The 23794-nt window shown below is 38.0% G+C and overlaps 1 protein-coding gene across 1 annotated transcript in view; it reads left to right on the forward strand.

Moving 5' to 3' along the window:
* The window catches only part of eys (EGF-like photoreceptor maintenance factor), a 174603-nt gene that overhangs the window by 81220 nt on the left and 69589 nt on the right, over window positions 1-23794 (forward strand). The window contains exons 22-30 of the mRNA XM_078273744.1: window positions 6385-6481; window positions 6928-7035; window positions 8328-8473; window positions 14257-14428; window positions 14780-14858; window positions 15616-15815; window positions 19014-19138; window positions 21793-21917; window positions 22466-22679. Of these exons, the coding sequence (XP_078129870.1) occupies window positions 6385-6481; window positions 6928-7035; window positions 8328-8473; window positions 14257-14428; window positions 14780-14858; window positions 15616-15815; window positions 19014-19138; window positions 21793-21917; window positions 22466-22679 (1266 nt within the window). The remainder of the gene's footprint in view (window positions 1-6384; window positions 6482-6927; window positions 7036-8327; window positions 8474-14256; window positions 14429-14779; window positions 14859-15615; window positions 15816-19013; window positions 19139-21792; window positions 21918-22465; window positions 22680-23794) is intronic.

The raw sequence follows: 23794 nt of genomic DNA on the forward strand, positions 1-23794 counted from the left end.
GAGAACAAAAATAATTCAATGAAATCTCTCTCACAGAATAATGACAGAGAGGCAGTCAATGACCATACTATTTAAGCAACGTTCATGTAAACCATAGCTCTATTTGGAGAACTACAGCAGTATCAAGTCTAATAATCTAAAAGTGAAGTCACACAGAGAGGCAACAAAATATTAAAATGAAGCAGGTGTTCAGTCTCAGTATGAGGGCCTGCCCCTTCAGTGAGCAAAGGTTTCAGCACGCTGGTGATATTCAATTGCTGAGGGCAAAAGGTGGTTCTTTTGTTCCATTTTAGCTTTGAGACCTCTGTTTCCAGCCCGAACAGCTGCATCAATGAGCACATAGTGGTTAGTAGCTTCTAACATATTGGTGTTTAACCTCTGAATACTTACTTACTTACTTACTTACTTACTACCCAAAATAGTCTCTATATAATAAACCTGTGGAGAATGGCCACATTCTGACAGGATATACTCATTTCCATGTAGCATAGACAATGGCATGAATTTAGTTTCAGATGTTAGGGGACACAATAAAGTCAGGGAGTCTACTCTTATGTGAATGCATAGTTTCAGTTATAGAGATCTGATTTTGATTTGTAGTCACCAAATATTTCTTGCCTCAGCTTTTTATTTATGATCAATTGTGTGTGTCCTTTTAGGAATGTCATAATATACACATTGTTTATTAAAAAAAAAAAACATTTCTTTCTTTCTTTATTTAACCCCATCACAGCCCCAACAAGCTTCACCAATCAAAAGGCACCCTGTGTGTAGCCTGAGAGGCAAAACTAAGAGTAAAGTTAAAGAGTAAACAGTCACCAAAGCACTCACTACAGCTCAAGAAGCTTATTTCTGTAAGCACAGGGCAACAGCCAAAGGCGACCTAGAGGAGTGCATCTGTATTTATATCAAGTCAGAGTACTTTTTCATTTAGATTATGACAGCTTGGCAGTAGAGGACACTGTTAAGAGAGGATGTAGGGGTTTAGTCAAATTATCACAAAAAATAAAGGCAGAATCATGTCCCACACATTTCCCAGTGGAAACTATGCCCTTAAGCATAGCCAAATATGTATCATTTAAACTGATGATATATAAAGTTACAATCTCTTTTTTTGTTGAATTACAGTAACTAGCCAAGGGTGCGTTAAGCTCTTTTTTTCCTCTATTGGCAGAAAGAAGACTCGACAAACTCAAGGCAACAATAATTATACTGTATTAACTTGTCATGTTTATGTTAGCAAACACATTGTTACTTACATATCCAGTAGCAGCACAGCAACATGTTCGTCTTCTTTGGGAGTCCTCGTTTCTTGTCACCTGTCGAAGGCAAGCCCACTGTTTTCTCACATTTTAGCCCTGGTTTGATCTGCCAACTGCTAAAAGAAACAAAACATTTGAGACTTTCTGTGTCATCTGACATACATGTTGATAACCTTCCAACTCAAACATATGGACCAGTAAACCACAGCACCAAACAGAAATTTGCATAGAGTTATAGAGAGGGTGTTGATTCCCAGTGGGATTGGCAGTATTCACAACCATCATATCGAAGAGTGCCATTTGATTTAAAAGATTTTCTTCTTTAAATATTTAAAACATAGTCAGTTTTTGATGTTGTTTGTAATTGAAGTGCTACAGATGATATAATAGAGGCACACAATTGAAGCCAACTCATGTATTTTCATCATTTTAGGTCATTTAATGGAGGTGGCTGTCTTTAGTGCAGACCTCCGAGTCAACACACCTGTGCCCAGGCTGTTCCACATGGCTCTTTTCACTTCTTCTCCTTTAAACATTAAGCAGATTCCTGGTTTTATGGTACAGTATCTGTGCAAAGTAGAAAAACAGTAGATGATAACAACATCAGCGGTATGTTGAGCAATGTTTAAGCCAGAGAGGAGCTGTGAGAAAGTGGTTAGTGGCTACATTTCTACATAATGTATAAAAATAGGGTCTGACTGCAACAGCTGTACCATTAACACATTTTAAATAAACTCAGTGTTTAATCATTTTGTGCCTTCATTAGCAGTACTAAGGAGGTGGTCCAGGTGTGTAGCAGTGGGGTAAATTGGCTGCAGTGGCTGGTGTTTACATGCAAAGAGGTTTCTATTCGTAACCCACTTATACGAGTAACCTAGATTTGGTCAGTGTATGTGAAGGACTCACAAGCATGTTGTACCCTTTGATTATAATAAACACAACCATGATTTCAATCATTTGATATCTGCTTTGTCTGCCCATTTATATTTGTTTTTAATTGCCTAAATTTAGTTGTTTAGTATTTGTTTTACAGGATTGATGATATGTCTGCCTGTGCCAGATGTGTCTCTTATTTACAGACAAAATATTCATTATTTGATGAACGTTTTGGAACCGATAGCTCTATAACAGTTATATTGTAAAGGCAGGGTTGGTAACTATTTCCTATATACACTTTTTTTATATATTGTTTGTTATGGTCTTTACACCCCAACAGCAATAAATAACATATGGGCTCTGAAAAAGGTGCGAAAAAGGTCCGTCATCTGTAACTTCTGGAATCCTGTAAAAATGCCCACCAATCACTGTCTCGCAGTTGCGCATACTCTACAACTCCTGTGTACGAGCCTGAGCTTAATGCGTTTCGTCACCGCATTGCTAACAGTGCGTGACAGTAATCATGTTTGTTTTAAACATTTGTTCTGATAATATTAGGTGTTTGCTTACTTAAATGAGACATGAAGTAAAATTGCGTTCCTTTCTTCGCTTTGCTCTGAAGCAGCGACACAGCAGTCCTCCTGCACGTCTGTGTTTGGGTCGGAGCCCCGAGGAGATGCTACTTTCAAATCTTGCTAGCTTTTCAACATTACCCACCCTGCCTTTAATCCAATATAATTTTACACAAAACTTTGTTTTTGTTGCCATCCATGTTGCTGCACGCACGTCAATGATGTAACAGGAATTTAAAAACACTCCATCAAATTTGTCTCTGTGCAGTGATGGATCAGTGTGGCCACACTCTTTCTCATTATTTTTATTTGTGCTTTCTGTGCGAATGCAGACTGCCACAGCAGACAGCAGTGTTCGCACATTTTTCATGTCACCACAATTCATGGTAAGCACACACAGTGCTATGATGTTATTCTTAAGAGTATCATTAATCCCTTTTGTATCATAAGGAAGTTCTCGCTCAGTCAAAGAGAGTAGCATACTGTTTTTTTCTGACATGTCACTTGGGGACTACCAAACAAGAACAGTACAGATATGACATCTGTTAAGGGTACTGTGTTCATTTTTTGTTATAATTAATAACTCGTAACTTGTGTTTATTAAGTTCAAGGTTGACAATTTGACATGTGTGCAGTACAAGATGAAAGTTCATGGCGAGTTTAAAATAGATGTTCAAGCTCTCATGGACATGGTTGTGCTTACTGAATTTAATGGCGATCTGCCCCGTTAGATGTTGGTAGTGATGCATTGCATGGAAGAATTAGCACAATTTCAGCTGTTATTACGTACAACCATAACCCATGATATTTGCAGTGCTTGTTGCATTAATGTGTCATATGTAAACCATCATCAACCTAAATGTTTTACTATTCGATTCTGTTTCTTAGCTCATATTTCATCTACACCTTTTCCCATCACCCTCGAGAAAAACCATGCATGGTCTGAACTATGCGCGAGGTGCGCTCACATTCTTTTTTATGTATACCAGATTATGTATGGGACATGGTGTATAGAATGCATGTTTTTTGTGCAAACTCATTATTTATACATGTGGCCTTTCAAAAAATTACACTGATTAGGGTTTTTTCTTTGAAGGTGAAAGCTTTAAATGCAAACAAAAGTCCATGGTCTATGGGATATGTATTTGTGCATTGTGTTGTGTTACAACAAAAACCCCATTAACACAGAAAACTTGGAATGATGATGTATTTTGGTTTCAGCATTAAAATCATACACAGATTAAGCGATCAGTGAAGTCTGATATTTGAGTATTGTCAGATGGCTTACTGACATCACAGACAAAGACCATAATCTATATTGCACAAGCATGTGTAATAGAGTGTAATATCATTTTTTTTTTTTTTTAAACCTCTGAGAAATTGTTGCATCAGACTGACAGCAACTTTGAAAAGAAGACTATAGTCACAAATGTAGCAGTCCAGACCAAATTCACACTCTTAAAATGGAGACATCACTCATTTTTCAATTGAAACGTCCATCAAAGTTAGTTCGCTATCCACTGGGGATTACCCACAATTTCTTCTCCTCGGAGACATTCGTTGGCAGGAGCAGTGATCACATACTGTAGCTCCAGCCAGATGATGGAATGACTACGTATGCACACGCCTTGGGTATCCCTCTCTGTACTCTGTCAAAGAGGAGCCTCCAGTCACTGCTCAGTGGCAGAAGATGCATTACATTGCGGTGACATTCGAAATAGTCCCAGAGGTTTGCCACCATTGCTTTGACTGACAGACCAGCTTGGGAAACCTGTGCTGTCCCATAATTCACCAGATGCTCTGTGCTCTCTGTGGTCTCATGGATTCCCTCTCATTCTTACGTCCCAAGATGCACAGAGCTGCGTCAGTGTCGCTGTCGTACTTTTTCTTTATTAGTATCACTCTAGGTGTATTGGAAATTGTTCTTTCTGCCTTTTAAACATAATCGTATACAATATTGTTTATTCAGCTGATAACAAATGAACAGTGAGAGTTGTTTGGGAACTACATCCTGTTGTTATGCCATTTTCTATTCACTATAACACTTTAATATTTGTACTGACCTTCATCTGGCTGAATAGAATTGCTGCATCAATCTGCACTCTGAAATGTATGATCTATATATATATATATATAGTTATTATTATTATTGTATAATTGTCTGCCATCTGTTTGTTTTTCTTCTGTTTGTAATGACAAAAAGCATTGTTCACATTACAGAGCATTACGTGGTGTTATCTCCTGATGTAGGGTATCATTACATACTGTACAGCAGAAAAATTGCAAACCTAATGCATGGAAATCATGTAGTAATCTGTAGATACAATCTTATAAACATTGATAGTGGTTCATAATGTAATATAATATAAACCATATCTTCATATTTAACTGCCTCCTTAGGTTTCACATTTTAACATTCGCAAGATTATACATGTGCTTTGTCTCAAATAATTATAAACCTCATCATTGTTAATACAAGTACTTCTCTCAGATGAGAATTCCTACTTACACAAGCCAAAACCCATCATTGTTCAAATAGCTCAGAGTTTTAAAGAGAATAGTGGAATTGTACAGGAAATGGTATCTCTGTATAATTGCTCATACCAGGACAAATGCAATGGCAGTCTCAGAATGCTGAAAGTCAGTGTTACGGAAGCAAATGATGTCCATAAAGAATCGATAAGTTAGGCATGATTGCTTATCCTTGGTGTCTTGGATTTTTAGATTTTTAGGTCTGAATGTCATACAGTATCTTTGACTTGACTTTGAACTTGACTTTTTTTTTTTATCCAAATTGAACTTAACTTATTGAATTTAAGCAGTTTGAATATAGTTTTTGATGTTGCATACTTGAATTTTCCTATCTGAGTTTGTGAACCCAATAGATATACTGTACATATACTGTAATAAAAAACAAATGTTGATTGCACAACTTAAAATTTACTAGAACATGTTTAAAAGTGGGAATTTAGACCACATTAATTAAAAAAGATAGTTTTCAACAAAATCAATGGTATTTAAATTTCAACATAATTAGTAGTGATTTAATTTCACAATTAGGTTTTCAGTTGCTTATACAATTCTGGTCTTCATTTATTATTCTTTTATTCAGTTTTACTTCATAAACCTACCTCATTTAGTTTGACTTGTTAAGCAGAAACCCATCATTTGGACCAGACCAAGACCAAGCACCAGAGGAATACCTCCGACAAGCAGAACATTACAAGCTCCCAGGCTGCCTTCAAAAGTACAACAAAACATCCATGCTGATCTGCTTAGCCATCCTGCCCCTCAATCCTCTAATGAACGAGGGCAAAATAGCTCCTGGGTTTAGCCTCTCCCTCTTACCCTAACTTAACAAGATGTCCCCCCACTCGCTCGATTTCTCTCACACACACAGACATATATGCACGGTGGCGCACACAGCAACACACCTCCCAAACCCCAAACCACTAACCCTCAGACCAATCTGTCTGTGGCACTAAAGTATTATTAGACTTACACACTCTCAAAGGGGAAACAGTGAGTGCTGAGAGCTGGAAGATGAAATATGCTACAGGGGCTACTAGTTCCATTAAAATGGCGTTCACTGGGGTCTTTGTTCTCATCGGCCCTGACGTTTTTCAGGATGTAGTGGGGTTTCCTGATCCATGACCATCTCATCTATCTTGCAGGATTTGAAGGAAGTTGGTGTGAAATTGACACCAATGAGTGTAGCTCAAATCCATGCCAAAACCAGGGCAACTGTGTGGACCGGGTCAACAGTTACAGGTAAAACGTGTTATCCATAACCAGCTTTTCATTTCTTAGTGGCCAGAAAATGTCAGTATCAGTAACCTTCATTCCTGTACGTGTTTCAGGCCATTCAACTGTAATTTTGATACACTGAGTTAATAGATTTGCACTGAGCTCATGCCCTTTTTGAAAAAATATTTTAATGCATTTAGTTATGTAGCATTTAGGTTGAAATTATGTTAAATTGTTAACAAAAACTATCTGCCTTAATTGATCTTGTCATGCAGCCCTTATGGTTAAACAGTCAAAATCCATGTTTATGTCACTGTACTGTACAGTATGTGCAATCAGACTAGATGTATACCATATCATCATTACATTTCTATAGATTTTTTCCCTCTGTGCATGTGCCAGGACACAAAGAGATCTTCTATTTTCCATCTGAGACAAAATATCAATATTTATCAATTTTTCCTATCCAGCTGTGATTGCAAGATAGGATTTTCCGGCCTTAACTGTGAGGAAGACATCAATGAGTGCACCTCTAGCCCCTGCCACAACTCTGCCATTTGTCAAGACCTCGTGAACAAGTGAGTATGAATATAACTCCTCCTTTGCTCTAACCTTTCTCCTTAGGTTTCATTCATTGTGTGCTTTAAAAAAATTGTGCATATCGGTTAAGGCCAGGCAGCATTAATTTCCTGCATTTGTTTTAAAAGGAGAATGAACAAAACTGAAGAAACCACACAAGGTTGTGATGCTCCTCTTCAAAGTGTTCCAGTTTATATAACAAGCCTGTCTTCATCCTTGACACACATAAGCTGCTATTCTAAAGACAGAGAGCAAATTCAGCAGGAAGACATCATGTATCTAGATTGGGCTTTACTCCACTGGTGCTTCTCTCTGCTGTGCTTAATGGGAGCCCCGGGGCTTCCAGGCTTAGTCGGACAGATGGGTAGCGAAGTCCCAGGGCCAATTTGAGTCCTAAATGGTTTGTCTCCAGTTTGTCTCCCGTCATTTCACTCCCATGTGACCTGGCCCTGCTCAGAGCGCTCCCCTGATTGCACAGTCCAGGGAGTTCACATCAGGTGTGTTTTAACCTCGCTGCCCACCACAAACACTGCACACGACACTTCCTCTGTTTCCCTGACCCAACAAGTCGAACAAGTCCAGCTGTACTTGGGTGATGAATCAGACTCTGCGGTATACTCTCTGAGTTCTTGCTGTCTTTTTCTTTTCATTATATACTTTGAGTTTGACTCTGTAAAAGGTGCATTATTTGGTCTCATCTCTGTATGTACATTTGAGGGAAACACATATGAACTAATTGTGACTGAGAAAATGTTAATTGTTTTTGACAGATAATTCAGCCTTTAGAGTTGACATAATTAGGCAGCACAGTTCCGTTGTGGCATAATAAATACCATTTAGCATATGACAGAAATGTGATGATGTTATGTAATTGGTCTACTGAAGAAAAATTATGTCTAACTAATCAAAACATGGAGTTTAGATTTTAGCACAGAGGTGTCTAATTACATGTCTTCTTATTATCTCACTGGCAAACAGGATAAGCATCTCCTCTGAGGTGTGTGGTCAGGTGTTAGACCCACCGACCACTGCAGAGAGGGATTTGAATTGAGTAAAATGGTTCTTAATGTGCACCTTTGTTTGTCTTGGTGGGTTTGAAACACACGTCCTGTTATTCGCCTTCTGCAAGAGTGTGTGCTTTTTTTGCTGAAATAAAAATGGTATTTTAAAGTTACAGTAAGAACTAAATTAAACACAAATCAAAGTATGTTATAACTACTGTCTGACACACTGGTCTTCACTGGATTTCACTTTATTTCCTAATGATTGAGTGTTATTACATCTTCCTCAGGTTCCACTGCATTTGCCCTCCTGGTTATTTTGGAACGCTGTGTGACCTGGATGTGAATGAGTGTGAAGTTTCACCTTGCCTACACGAGGGCGTCTGTATCAACACGCCCGGGGGCTTCAAGTGTGTCTGTCGCCCTGGATACTCAGGTAGCTCTTTTGCCCTCAGGTGACATGAAGATCAATAGGAGAGTCTAAAAAGCTTATCAAGACTGCTGCGACCGCACGCTCTTGAGGCAAGTCTGACACAGATCTGGCTTAGTGTAAAAAAAAACAACAAAAAAACTGCTACACTATACTTGCTTTTAATTAGCCTGCCTGCCTCTGCAAGATACAGTGCCTGTCTTTCGGTAAAGCTAACAAGAGATACATTCATGTCACCTGTTTTATCTGATGAAAACATCTCAGTGTCTGTTAGGTGCCTTTATTTCATTTCATCAGCCTCTTTGGTCTCAGAGCGCTATTGTTGTTTTACTTCAATCCATTTGTCTTATTTTCCACTCAGACTGATATCAAGCTATTTTAGCGCATGTGTGTGTATATGTGAGTGTGCACTATCTAAAGCCGATTCCTGTCAGGTACTGGGAAGATTAATTTCATTTGTCTTCCACATTGTATCATCAATTTATCCTTCCACAGTTGAGAGGGGGGGGGGGGGGGGGCGGGAGGGGAAATCTCTGAGGTATTGCTACTCTGGAGAGCCAAACCTGACACACATGGCCCAATTCCCACAGAAGCAGCTTTTATTATTAGGCCTACGCATAGCATAGTACAAGTCATTACTTTTTCTGTTGCTCTAAGCTCATCTGAGGAAACAGGGTTCCCCAAGAGAGCAAGCGGCCAGAGGATACAGTTTGGATTGGCTCAAACAAACTAGAACTTATACAAAATATTTGCTCTAGTAACGCGTGCAAATGCATTGCACCTTTTCACAAAAACACAAACGGGTTTGTGGTGCTACTGTAGCTGTGTGTGACTTCTTTTTATTGTACTCTGATAGTAAATTTGCCATCTTAGGTTGATTCATCACATCATGTTTGTGCAGCCTGATTGGAATTGATTGAAATGTGAATTTGCTTTGATGCTATGATGTGTCATCTCCTCTATTACTGGAATACTGTAACTCGTTGTGTCAGCTGATGGTATTATCATATTATTTGCTTCAGCCATCAGGGTAGTCAAGGGTGTTTTTTCGCATATTGAATGCCAACATTCATTTTGACTGTAACAGCTTGAAGCTGCTTACTAATAAATCAGTCTTGTGCTATATCTGCTCACTTTCACGGATGTGATAAAGCTATAATGACACTTCATTCCCACCTGCATCACTATTCATATTGAATTTTTTTAGTGGTTGGTCAGTGAGTCAGTGCATTATTTTATATAGATGTTTTTTTTTTCTTTCTGTTGTATAAATGCTCAGACTATTGACACTATGTTAAACTTTTTTTTTACATGTTTGAGCTTTGAGACATAATTGATGCAAAAAGCCAGAAAAGTGTTCTCTTCACATTTCTGACACTTCTGCCAGTTTTTTATATATAGATTTTTTTGCCTCTCCTTTGACCTTTTGGTCTCTGACCCACTTTGAGGGTAGACATAAAGATTAAAAAAAACAGCTTTTTTGTCTTTATCTTTTCCTAACTTCTTAGCAAGCCAGGTGTTAATATAAATCACTTGTTCAATAACAGCCTTTTGTTATGGCTTTAACCTAACCACGTGCTTTATTTCTATGTACAGTGTAATTTGTCATCTTGACAAACACTGTAAAGCATGCCGTTTCTTACACTGTAAGATAGTCTTGGCAGTTGCCGAGATATCAGCTCTCTGATCATTATTTAGGATGTTTTGTCTAAAAGGCACTGTAATTCCAATAACGTATTATTTATCTGCACATACTGTAGGCACTGTGCTCTGTACTGAGGTCAAAAGTCATTACAGCGACATGATTAATGGGTAATTGTTTTTATATAAATCACGGTTTAAGCACACTATTCGTCACCTTCTGTTTTCTCTTCTTCACCCATCATTAAGGAGCATGTTCCCTTGAGTGATGGTACAGTGCAATCAGCACATTGAGGCAGCTTCCTCAGTCAGCACATTGTCAGATGATGATGTTCTGGCCCTGGCAATGCTGTTTGCTATTAAGGCTTCAGTAAATTCAGTCTTTTGCTGGGTGAACTTGATGAATTATATTTGGTCATTATTTCTATCTTTGTGACTTAGCCTCTGCAGAGATCTGTTGCTTTAGAGATACACTGTACATTTAATATAAATGGAATAATGGAATTTACTTATTGTATCAGTTGAAGACCAAAACTGTTCTTGCTACCATGAGTTAGTACGTGACTTATATATGTGTTTTTGGTACTTATTACATATTCTAATTTTAAAAGTTATTTGAGACACTTATTGACCAGTCTGCAGCATTAAATATTCAATGTGTAATCCCATATCTCATTCATAATTCAGTACTATAATGTTTTAGATTGGGTGTGAAATGCCAGTCCAGAACCTAAAGTATTTAAAGACTTCTGACCTAAATAAAAACATCAAAATACAAAATGTGAGCATCAGTCTATGGGTAATCTGATAGAAGTGTCATAAAAATGTGCGTATTTAATGATTAAGAGATTTTTCACGTATTGCTTAATTTGCCTCATCACATTTCTTTATTACATTATCCATAGTACATTTTCTGTTGCAACTTTCTGTTATTATTTTGGGTTGAGGGACTGTTTTTAACCTCTGTAGTCATAAACTGTGAATTTTCCAGTTGCAATATAGCTTTCCTTTTAGCTAAATGAAACAAGTTATTAGTTTGGCACAAGAAAGGAGCTGTTTTACATTCTGTAATGAGAGAACACGATGATTGTTTTTGTGTACACTAAGGACAGTTTATTTATTCTCTTTCAAGATAAAACACAGGAGGCAAGAAATATATTTTTGCCACAGTTGTTACTATGTTTGTTTGTATCTGTCTCAGCCAGCGTATGAAAAGCTAACCAAATGATTAACGATGGGTCAGTCATTATTTTTCATCCCTCAATTCCTCAGCAAATGAGCAGCACCTGCTATAAATTAGATACTATCAGTCAACAGTCATCACTGTGTTCTGATTTGTTGGCAGAAGGGAGACTAATTTTGACACTTTCTGTTATCTGGTGTTTACTTCACAGGATGAACTCTCCTCTCCCCTTCACTTTTCCTCTGATCTTATTGCTTTTTTTGTAAGGTCTGCGTGAATGATGGATATAATCAACTGTATAAGTAAAGCTGACTTACTTAGTGAATCCTCAGAGTTATCTTAAATGTGGCTGATGGACAGTAAAGATATACGTTGTTTTGAGGATAATTCATGTGTTCTCTTCGATTCAGAACATATTTGCGTACATTGTGCCTTAAGAGACGTGATACTGTCTAGGCACAGCTGTAAGAATATACAGTGTGTACACTATGCGACACACTTTTCTATTAGTTCAGCGCTGCACTTCACTGGGACCTTGGGCACATGCACCGCTCTTTTAGTGGGCTTGGGTCATATACAGTATATCGTGTAATTAACTTGACACACTTTTTTTAATTTCTGATTAATTTTGTTCATTTTTATTTTTGATTAAGTGTAAAGTGTTTTAAAGGGTCAGTTCACCCAAAAAACTCATGGCCAGACAGGTAGCTTTGGTTTTATTTGCCCAGGTTTTGAGATATTTACCTCTGGGACTTCAGCCTCCATCCCAACATCATAAAGAAAGTAAACTAGAAACTGTTTCAGCAACGCATTTGGGTAAACTGGCCTTTTAAAACCATCATGCATCTTTATAGTAATAGTTTGTATTTAGTTAATTTGTTCACTTTTGTAGGGAAATAATAATAGTACATCAGCTGTCAGTACTTCAATGAACTACACTTTATATTAGCACTCTACTATCAGTAGAACAAAGACAATGGATTATCACTTAAATTCAACGCAACCAAGTTTTTGTTGAATTTAAACTGAAGATGTAACCATGAATTATTGTTTAGGTTAGTGTTACAGCTAACGATTATTTTTATGATCCATTAATCTGTTCAATTCTTAAATGAATCGATTCTTAATAAAATCACAAAAAATGCGCATTTTGCCAGAGCCCAAGGCGATTTCAAGTCAAAGTGCTTATTTTATTGAACCAACAGACTAAAACACCAAATATTTTCATTTTGAAGTCACACATTTTTTTCAGAAAAGACAAATGCTTATATTCCAGTGAATGTTTGGCACTTTTGCATAATAAGTTACTTAAATGATTAATCATATCACAATTGTTTAGAAGTATTTTTTCTGTTTATCAAATAATTGATTCATCGAGCTCTGTTTTAGATATTGATGGGCCAACGTTTTAACATGTCGCAGCAGACTGTCTTTAGTATGGGGTTTTAACAGCTTATCTGTCATTTCCCTTTCATTAGAGATCTATGGTTATGTTTATATACTGCATATAACAACATGTTTCTGTTGCTAATCATTAGTCCTATCATCAGCCACGTAAACTCAATCCCTCTTCTAAAAATTCAATTAACAGATTGAGCAACTTTCTATTTACTAGAAAGGTTTAAACTATCAGTAGGAGATAACATTTCTGCTTCAATAATTCAGTTATGTGGAAGCTGGGTACTGATAATTTAAGTTAAAGCCACTTTGAAACACTTTAATTAAAGACATTCAAGGGATGTTCAATAATATTGGAATAGTATATGAGCAAGAGGTAGGCTAACTCGGGGTAAAAAAAAACACAGAAATCCTTTAATGCAATATCAGTTAACGACACTTAGCATGCTCGTGTTTACCATCCCAGCCAGTCTGTGATCACTTTATTTCAAAGGTTACTAAAGAGACCAGAGAGTAAAAACATGTCATGTTGTTGAGGCTGGCTGTTTGATCTTAAATTACTATACTGATGGCTTTGCATTTAACTAAAAATTGTATACTTAACATTTTTATAACTATAATATTAAAGTAAAGAATGCTGTACAAATGTGTACTTATCAGGCTAAAACATGTCCAGTATGGTCCTTTAGGTTTCATTCATTACTCTCTGTTGATAGAGAAATGTACAGACCTGCCGCTAGAATTTCCATTGGGCAGAAAAGAACAGTTCTAATGGATGGGATGTTCTTTAGTGCAGCCAAGTTTGTGCCAAAAAATGGCCTTTAGCAGCTTCAAATTCATCTAGATTGCTTGAAGATACTACAAAAGTATGATTTCCTCTGCTTTAGAGTCAGAATTAGTCATGATAAAAATTGCAGTTACAATGCAATCTCAAAAATACATTACTGTCAGAAAAAGAAAAGTAGATAGTTTGACCTGGATGAGAATTGCATCCTTTAGATATGTTGAAAATGATGAATGATGCTGACAAACAGTTAACATAGTCAATGGGATACACAGTTTTTCATTTTCTCATTACATACAGTAGATTGACAACGGCATGTATAACCGCATGTTTTTAGAATCTACAAATCCCATGAAAAGACATCAACCATCAATACGAACAACAATAATTTCATCCTGACAAGTCTTTGTAGCCTCAGCCTGATATAGAGTAGATTATCTCTGCTTCAGGCCTCCACTGCATCCAGAAACTATTAAAAACATGAAAGAGCCATACTGATGCATTTTGTGAGCATATTCCCTCATTGCAGTAAACATAGCCAGTGCAGTTTATTCCTCTCAGTTTGTCTGGACAAAAAGAAAAACGGTGTAAAAATGGGACCATGTCCCCAAGCATGTGCATAGATGTCTCCAGAGATCCAAAACGCAGTCGCAGAGTTGTTGCACAATTATCAAAACTCAGGTTGTTTGTTTATTTAATTTAAAGACAAAGTACTAAAAAGATATTTTTCTTATTACGTTGTTGAATATGTAATGTCTTACTAAAGTATGATTCATTTCACAGGGCCATGGTGTGAAGTTAACATCGATGAGTGTGTTTCAAACCCGTGCCGAAATCGTGGGAAATGTATTGATGCGCATAATCGATACCACTGCATGTGTCCTGGTGGCTTCATTGGGCTCCACTGTGAAACCAACATTGATGAATGCATGTCAGCGCCTTGTCTTCATGGGAGGTACCGATTTTTTTTACCATCATTTAAAACAGACTGCAAATGCACTGCAGAAATTGCATTGAATTATTTTTAATTACACTCCTTACCAGCGCAGTGAGTGGAGACGTGTCACATGTTGTAAGGAGCTAATGTGACGCGCTTACAGGTTGTCTCAGTGGTCTCCAAATTACAATCATTAATTCCGTTCAAGGGGAAATACTCATTTGTTCAAAAGATTATAGCTCTCTCTAAGGATTCTGCATGACCTACACAGCAAAAGACCTGCATATATGAATGTGTTTTGGTTGATTTCATAATGTAGAATAGTTTTGATGAATAAATTCTAACCCCAATCTGTTGTGGCCTTCTCAGCTGTGAAGATGGAGTATATTCATACTCCTGTCTTTGTGAATCTGGATGGACCGGCAGAAGATGTGAAACAAACATTGACGTGAGTTGAACTTAATTAATAAAGCTGCTGTGTGTTCAAAAGGATTGTCAGGACGATTTGTGTGGCGGTGTCTGAGGTCATCAGGTCAGATGTTGTTAGTGGTCCCCCACACTCATTCTAAAACCAGAGGGGATCAACCTTTTCAGGCAGTGGCACCCAAGCTGTGGAATGCATTGCCACTCTCTTTACGTTGTTCAAATGCTGTTGATTCTTTTAAAATGCAGTTGAAGACTTGGCTATTCAAACAGGCTTTTAGTTAGACAAGGGCTTTTATCTGATTTATTTGTCTGATTTTACGTACCTATGTTTTCCTTGTATTCTCATGTCTTCTATTTATCATATTCCAATTTATTGTAAAGCACTTTGTGATTTTTATCTGTGAAAAGTGCTATATAAATAAACTTTACTTACTTTGGTATCACTAATTACTATCGATTTTTCTACAAGATAAGTCAATTCAACTACCAGGGTCATGCAAGCATTGTACAAACACCTGATTCAAAGAAATCGCTTAGTCTGCCTAATTGATTTAAACCACAGCTTATGCTGGACTCAAACATTGTGTTGCTTACAGGTCTCTCTCTGTGTGCATTTAGTTCATTGGGTAATCTGATCATCTGTTTTTAACAATTAATTCTAAACCAAAGTTGTCATCTTTTTATTTTTTAACCACAGAATTATGCATTGTATGGTTGAATCTGTCAAAATATTTACTTGTAGTATTATTGGTAAAGTGCCTTTGTCTTTTCATTTCCAGGACTGTGCTTCCAGTCCCTGTTTGCATGGAGGCTCATGTGTGGATCTCATTGATAAATATGCATGCTTCTGTCAGGATGGTTACACAGGGAAAACTTGTGAGAACGATATAGATGTCTGCAAAGATGCCGCTTTTAATGTCTCACTGTGTTTCAATGGAGCCACCTGCCTTGACGGTGAGGGATCAAACTTTACATGCAGGTGAGTTGGTCTACCGTTAAAAGTATTGTATTGCTTTGATGTAATGATACTGACAAATTGGTCCTGGATGGAGTCATGTAACAATATGAGTTGATTGGAACAACATGCCCTGCTAAGTGCAACCTGGACAGATAGCTTAAATAGAACGTAACAAGGCACGACAAGCCTGGAACTTGTTGGATTTCTCTGCATGCTATGGGTGGTGTACATGGAGCGACACTTGGCATTTAATGAGTTTCAAGGGTGGTCTTTTTTTTAGCCTTTCCAAAACTTTGAATACAACGGCAACATTGTGTGTTTATCTGCTCTAGCATTAGCTGCAATCATTAGCATGTTTGGCTAACTAGCTTACCACATTTTGTCTACTTCTGTCTGAGTCAAGGATCTATTGTTTTAAAAAATGTGAGTGATAAATGTGCAACAGTCATCATTGTGAACTGCAAATGTGCCGCAGGGCTTAGTTAAAGGTCAGTACCCAAACAGTGGGGCTGTTGCAAGGCTCACATGTAAACTGGTAAAATTTATAACACTTCTAAATTTGCATCGTCTTCTGTTAAAATTGGTGTCGGTGAACTGGGATTTGTCCTCGTCTCCAACATAAAATACATATTGTGCTTGAATGCACCATTCGTGTGAGTATAACTGTGCATTCATACATATATACAGTACAGTAGCAGTACTCCCGGTTGGTTGCAAGTGAAGCATTGTTTTTTTAATCGCTAACATGCTCTCCCCTGTGTGATGAAGTGTATCTTAATACAAGGTGTATGTAGTAAGTGTGTGAAGACTTGACACAGCAGCTCCCTGGATGCCTTACAGTTAATTACATTGTCTAACCTTGTGCTGATGTGCTGCTATGCTCAGTGTCATGATTTAATATATCCTAGACTACCACAACTCCAAATAGATTGGTGCACTTTACACTGTTATATATTGATGCACTGGACTGCCTACTGCCTCAGCACAGCATTTTTTATGTTTACTTTGTTGTACGTGAATTTGTGTATATATTACAGGGAGGCAATGTAGTATATGTTGTGCATTCACAGATAAATATGCACAGTAAGGACAATGTCCTTTAGTCTCCTGCTGATTTGCAACATGATTGTGCATTGTGTGCACCTTCCAGAATAGAGGATTATTTTGCTTTATTTGGACATCAAATGAAATGTTTTGTGGTATTGTGCATTATTAACTGGTTTTTGGCCTTACTTATATTTAGTACTCAGTATTTTTTTTGTCCAAGATGGTTGTTTGGGGGTTTGTTAACAGACATAATTAAAGTTTCATGCTGATGTAAATCAAAGATATTTAACACCACCAGAAATAATGTATAGACAGACTGTTGTGTTTGAGTGACAGCAGGTTCCAATCTTGTGTTTTTGGTTGAGAAGGCTACCCTTTTGTTTACATTTACATCACAGACTGTGACTTTAACATCACATTAAAATATATGCTTCAGAGGAAGCATGCTTTGTACATCCACATATATTTTTTTCACTTGAATGGAGAGGCTTTTGGTCAGGCTAGCACACTGACTAATTGCCTAAATTGTAAAATCAGTCATGCAATAGTTTCTTGGTCAGACCTCATCTGCAGTACACGAAATACAGTGTTGTTTTATCTGCATATATTGTGTGAAGTGGTACACATTCAATGTCGCACCTTTACAGCAAATGGCCTCAAAACCACTCCATTCTCTCTCTATTATGGTGGTCAGCCAAGAGGTTACGCATGCACCGTTTTCCAATTTCCTGACGTTGTAGTGTTACATGATTTAATCAACTGTGCCTCACAGATCTCATCAAAAGTCAAATTCCCTAAAAAGGAATTTTAGCCTCATGAATACAGCAGGGGTTTGTAAGCATTTATTGAATCCTAAAAAAAAAACAGCTAGGTTTTTGGTAAATCTGAGAATCTGCATTGTTTCTTTATCATTGTTCTGCGTTTGTCACCTTTTCTGATGTCAAATATTCCCAAAGATGTTCATCGGGTTTACGGTCTGGTGACTGTGAATTGGAAATCCATGCAAGTCAGCAGACCTTGGTCTTCCTTTGGCCTCAGGTAGCTTTGATACATGATCAGGCTCATTGTCCATCTGGAAAATGACTGCTCTTCTACAAAACTTAAAGCCAGTGGGGATGACCTCTGCAGAATCGAGTGGTACCTCTCTTTGCTCCAAGGTGTAGCTTATACCCTGCAAATCACCAACTCCACAACAGAAAACCATTACCACCCCTGGATTTTATGCACTGCTGAATCAATCCATTATGTGTTCTCGTCCTCTTAAATAAGGTCTCTAGTTTCAAGTTGAGTTTTTAGCAGTGAGTTTTCTTGTACTGTTTGCCACAACCAGGTTTTGTCAAAGAAATTCATTAGCATTAATGATTCATTTAATCCAACTATGGCAAAACCAGGGCTCTTAGTTTGAGAGCAGTCATTTGGCCACATCAACTATGCTGAACAGTGTTTTCTCTGAACTTCATTCAGGTGGTATGAAAATATCCTGTGCCAGCACTCCAAAGTACTTTGTCATGGGTGTGTCACTGTTGGTTTTTGGATTCATTATGAATATTCAGCTGACAATTTGCAAGTTTGACTAACACGTTGCTATTCCTTTTTTTAGGAGAGCATCTGGATGTACAGACATGAGTTGCTCAAATATAGTATAGTGCAATGAAGGTTAGGACAATATGTTAATAAAGAAATATACCGTAACAATCATCACACTTATATTGACACAGTTTGAGGAAAAGACTGTTGAGTTCAACAGAAAGTAGGTTACTACTCTGTAGGTGTAGATTATTGTAAAATAAGACAAATTTTCTAGATAACATACTTTGTAAGTCTCAACAGATTCATTATAAGGATATTATACAGGACTTGAAATGAAAAATCATTTAAAAGTAGTGCCTTTAAAAACAAAACAAAAAATTTAAATTAAATCATTGGTTTGAATTGTACCCACTTTTTTTTGTTTAATGTCTGCTTTACTGATTTCACTGCTGTGTCTCAAGATTCCAGATGTCTGTTTTAAATAATAAACTCTAAAATTCAATGCAACAACTGCCTGGAAAAAGTAGTTCTGATAAATGACAGCAAGCAGTTCTTACAGATGCAGTGTATCAGAGCGACTAGAAGGAAGTGACAGCGCTGCGAGACAGTCTCACAGATTTAAAATATGATATGTTTTCTCAGCTGTCCACCAGGTTTCATGGGGGATTTCTGTGAAGTGGATGTTAACGAATGTTGCTCAGCTCCCTGCCACAACGGTGCCATTTGCCAAGATCTTATTAATAGCTACGTCTGCCACTGCAGGTCAGGTGAGTCACTCAGACGTCCTGTGAGTTTCTCAATTTACTTTGAAACGAGGCAACCAAAGTAGTTTTTTTCCTTTAATAAGAGCTGTTACAGGAAACCTTTGTGGCTCATGAACAAGATTACTAAGACAATGTCATGCAAGACATTTGTGAATAGGAACACTTCACTGTGCCCCATATGTGTGAGAGTACAGTTTACCATATGTAAACCACGTTAATACTTACAGAATGCCCATATTGGATTGAAAAGGGGTAACATAAAGTGTCACTTAAGGTAACCAGTGGTGGAGGAAGTATTCAGATCCTTTACCTAAGTAAAAGTACTAATACCACACTGAAAGAATATTCTGTTACAAGTAAAAGTCCTGCTTTGAAAGTGTTACTTAAGTAAAAGTATGTAAGTATCATCAGGAAAATGTACTAAGTATTAAAGGCATACTATGCAGTTTCTGTTTTTTGTCAAACAGCCACCCCTAGAGTCGCTGTGGAGTACTTGTATTTAACGTTACTGTCGTAAATACCACTCACACAGAGTTGTCTCTGCACTCACGGCCTGATCCCCTCCGGACTGGTCTTATTATCAACAATGGATGATTCAACAACTTTGTAAATTAGATTAGATTCAACTTTATTGTCATTGTGCACAGTACAAGTACAAAGACAACGAAATGCAGTTTGCATCAAACCAGAAGTGCAAAAAAAGCAGAAAAGTGCAATGTGATACAAATGTGGTGGTAAAATCTGACATACAAGCAAGCGCAACAACATACAACATAGAACGCAAGCAAGTTTACTTGACATGTTGATAAAACAGTCTTCAAGTTGGCCTTATTAAAGTCTCCTGCTATTATGTGAACACTGTCGGGGTGGTCCCGCTGCTGTTCGTTTATGGTGTCCAGCAGGAGAGAGAGCGTCGTGTTTACACAGCCATAACGATCACTACTGTTAGTTCTCTCTGTAGAAAAAAAAGGCCGGCATCTTACAGACATGTACTCGAGGTCAGGGGAACAGTGTTTGTCTATAATTGTCCCATTATTACACCAGTTCTCATGCACGTACATACAGAGCCCCCCTCCTCTTCTCTTATCGGAATCCTCAGTCCTGTCCCAGCATAGCAGAGTGCGGCCTGCTAGCTGCATGCTAGCATTGGGTATCCCCGGGTGAAGCCAGGTTTTAGTGATAATCAAAACACAGCAGTCACAAACATAGCGATTTCCAGTGAGTTGTAATTCCAAGTCGTCCGTTTTATGCACCAGGGATCTGGCATTGGAGAGATACAGGCTTGATAGAGGTGGCTTGTGTGCTATGCTAGTTTTAGCATAACACCGGACCTGAGGCCCCACTATTCCTCTCACTCCTCCGTCTGCGCCACCTCCTAGACCCGACAACAATCCACGAAGAGCCTGGCGGTCTCGCTATGTTGTCTGGGATGTTGTGCGTATAATGAAAGACACTCAAAATAGATATCGGGTGCTGGTTACCGATGTCCAAAAGGCTCTGGCGGGTGTAGCGGATGTTCGCAGAACCGACAGTCGTAAAGCCATTCGTGATTCTCACAAGATCTGGCGGGACGCCACCTCCCAAACTTGCATTGCTGGTTTTCTCAGAGGCGTCCCTCCCCTGCTTTGCTATCGGGATGATTCACCCTACTACGAGTTTGTTTACCATCAAAATGACTTAGAAGCTGTTATATTAAGGTCAAATCTTGCATAGTATGCCTTTAAAAGTAAAAGTACTCGATGCATAAAAATCTTCACAATTTAGAAACTGGAAACGAAAAAAACTTTGAAAGGGTCAAAACATTGTAGAAGCATCAAACAAAGCATTAACAGTGTTCAAAAAAGCTTCAAAAGGGTCAAAAAGAGCGTTAAAACACTTCCTTTCAGCTGTACTTGTTGGCCGTTATATTGTTAGTAGTGTAGTTTAATTTTAATGTATAATAAAACATTGTATTTTATAAACTACATGTGTTTTGTGTGCAAAAATCTTAACGTAACTAGTAACTAAAGATGTCAGATTAAAGTAGTGGAGTAAAAAAGTACAATATTTCCCTTTGAAATGTAGTGGAGTAGAAGTAGAAAGTGGCATAAAAAGAAAAGACTCAAGTAAATGCTTAAAGGTATAGTATGTAACTTTTCCCTCTTTGGTCCCCCTACAGGTTTTCTCATTAGAACTACAGCTCGCGCGGCTGTAGTTCCAATGAGACAACCTATAGGGGGGACCAAAGTGGCGGGACGCCCGAGCTGTAGTTCCAATAAGACAACCTGTAGGGGGACCGAAGAGGGAAAAGTTACATAGTATGCCTTTAAGTACTTTAAATTTGTACTTAAGTACAGTGCTTCAGTAATTATACTTAGTTACATTCCACCACTGAAGGTAACCATATTGCCTACATAGCTTCTGTGCCTGTCATCCGATTTCCTCCAGGGAGAAATCTGTAGTCATACAGTACTAAAAAAAGACAATGTTAGCCCCTGCTCATTAAAATGCATGTGGCATCTTACTCTTTAGTGAAAGCCTTTTCTTGTCTTTGTATGTGTGTGAACCTAAAAAGAAGCAAATCAATGTAGGAGAGTCTGATTGATATTCACTTCAGAGGGTGGAAGTGGGAGAGCCTGGGCTCACCACGGCACTCTGTGGGCTTTTGTTCCTGGCAGGTTGGACAGGCCTTCACTGTGAGGATGACATTAATGAGTGCCTTCCACGGCCCTGCAACCAGGGGATATGCATTCAGAATGATCCAGGCTATGGCTACACCTGTTTCTGTCGTCCTGGATTTGTGGTGAGGCTCCCTACCTTATTCCCCATCTCCCGTCTGTTTACTTTTCTTTTTTTTTTATTACTCTTTACCCTCTTGCACCCTCAACTATTGAGTCCTCTTTTGGCACTGATCTACCGAACTGTTAAAATGTGTCATACCCTTTTTCTTTGTTGTTTATAGTCTGAACATAATTTATTTATTCCCTTTTTAAAGCAGGTAAATCAAATGTCACACAGATAGCAGGACTTGACTTTTCTTTTACTACAACTACTAATACTTTATATAAACAATATACACTGAAAAAAGTTGCTTAGGAAAAAATACAACAGATTTTTTTTATCTTAATGTTGCACATTAAAATGAAAATAATCTGAATTTGAGATGTCAGTAGTCAGATACTATCTTGCATCAAATGGGTTCTACAGTAGTTTTTTTTTTAAAGCCTTGTTTTTGTTACATAATCTGATGTTCCCTACATAAAGCTAACTTAATTATTCAAGCTGTAAACTTTATATCGCATTTAGCATCGCAGAGGACACATCTGAAGGCTGTTTATTTTCCATACACAGGGGAGGAACTGTGAACGCAACTATGATGATTGCCTGTTGAATCCATGTCCAGAAGCATTTTCTTGTGTAGATGGCATCAACAAGGTCAGCTGCCTGCCTCCTGTTACGGATGCTGTTCCCTTGGCGACTGTAGTCAAGAACACCACTCACGGCTCCACAACCAGGGTGCCAACGCCAACACTCAACACAACATCCACAGCTGAGCAATCCACAGGTACACAGCACACTGTGCATGCATGTAAGAGCATGCAGTCGGGTATATCCATTTAATGCTAATTTATACTTTAACTCCACTACATTTGTCTAACAGCTATAATCACAAGTTATTTTTCAGATTTGGATTTTACATTTAAAAAAACATATAACTAACGTATTTGTAGTATATGTAGTATACGTTAGTATATGTAATATACTAACGTATCTAAAGTAGATAACCTACCAGTAGCTCCACCTCATCCAACGTCAACAGTAAAATGCTGCTTACACATTTTTACATCATACTAATAACACTCATTTTTTCTGGATTGAGTAGTTTCACTTTTGATACTATATTTATACCACTGTTTATTTGATTAGATTAAATATCTGTAAGATGATTTTGAATGCAGGACTTTTATTTATAATGGAGTATTTTTACACTGTTTACTTAAAGGAATACTTTCCCAAATTTTAAACCAAAATTGTAGACATTGTGTGTGGATGAACGATGTGTGGCGTCCCTTCTTGGCGCTGCTGTCCGCGGAGCGAAACAGCAGAGATCTGCCACAATCCGCTGGCTGTTTTGCGGTTTGATGTTGTTTTGCGTCATATGGCACTAAGATGACACAGAGCTGGATTTAAATCAGTAAAGCATCTCTTTAAGTAAACAATCTAAATACTTATTCCACCACTAGGCATGAACAGTATGCAGCAATATCCTTATGCTCTCTTTTAAGCGGACTTAAATGCCAACCTGATCTCACAGAATTCCGTGAAAAGAACACGGCCCCTTAACTCAAAATCTGTGGCAGTTTCACAGAATCGCAAAAAAATCTGTGATGGGCCCACGGAAGAATTCCGTGAAATGAACACGGCCCCTTAAGTTAAGGAAAAGGTCGTGGGTGGGCTTACGTTTCCATGACACGCGGGACAACAACGGGACGGTTGGGTTTAGGAAAAGGAGAACGGGATGGTTGGGTTTAGGAAAAAATAAACATTTGGGTTTACGAAAACGATAATGGGACACGGGACAACAACGGTTATGGTTGGGTTTAGGAAACGTGACACGCAGGACATAATCCTCGGTCTCCTGGGTGAAAGTCCTGTTTTTCACCCATCCACCACCCCAAC

This window comes from Sander vitreus, chromosome 17 (assembly GCF_031162955.1).
Source record: "Sander vitreus isolate 19-12246 chromosome 17, sanVit1, whole genome shotgun sequence".
Lineage (NCBI taxonomy): Eukaryota > Metazoa > Chordata > Actinopteri > Perciformes > Percidae > Sander > Sander vitreus.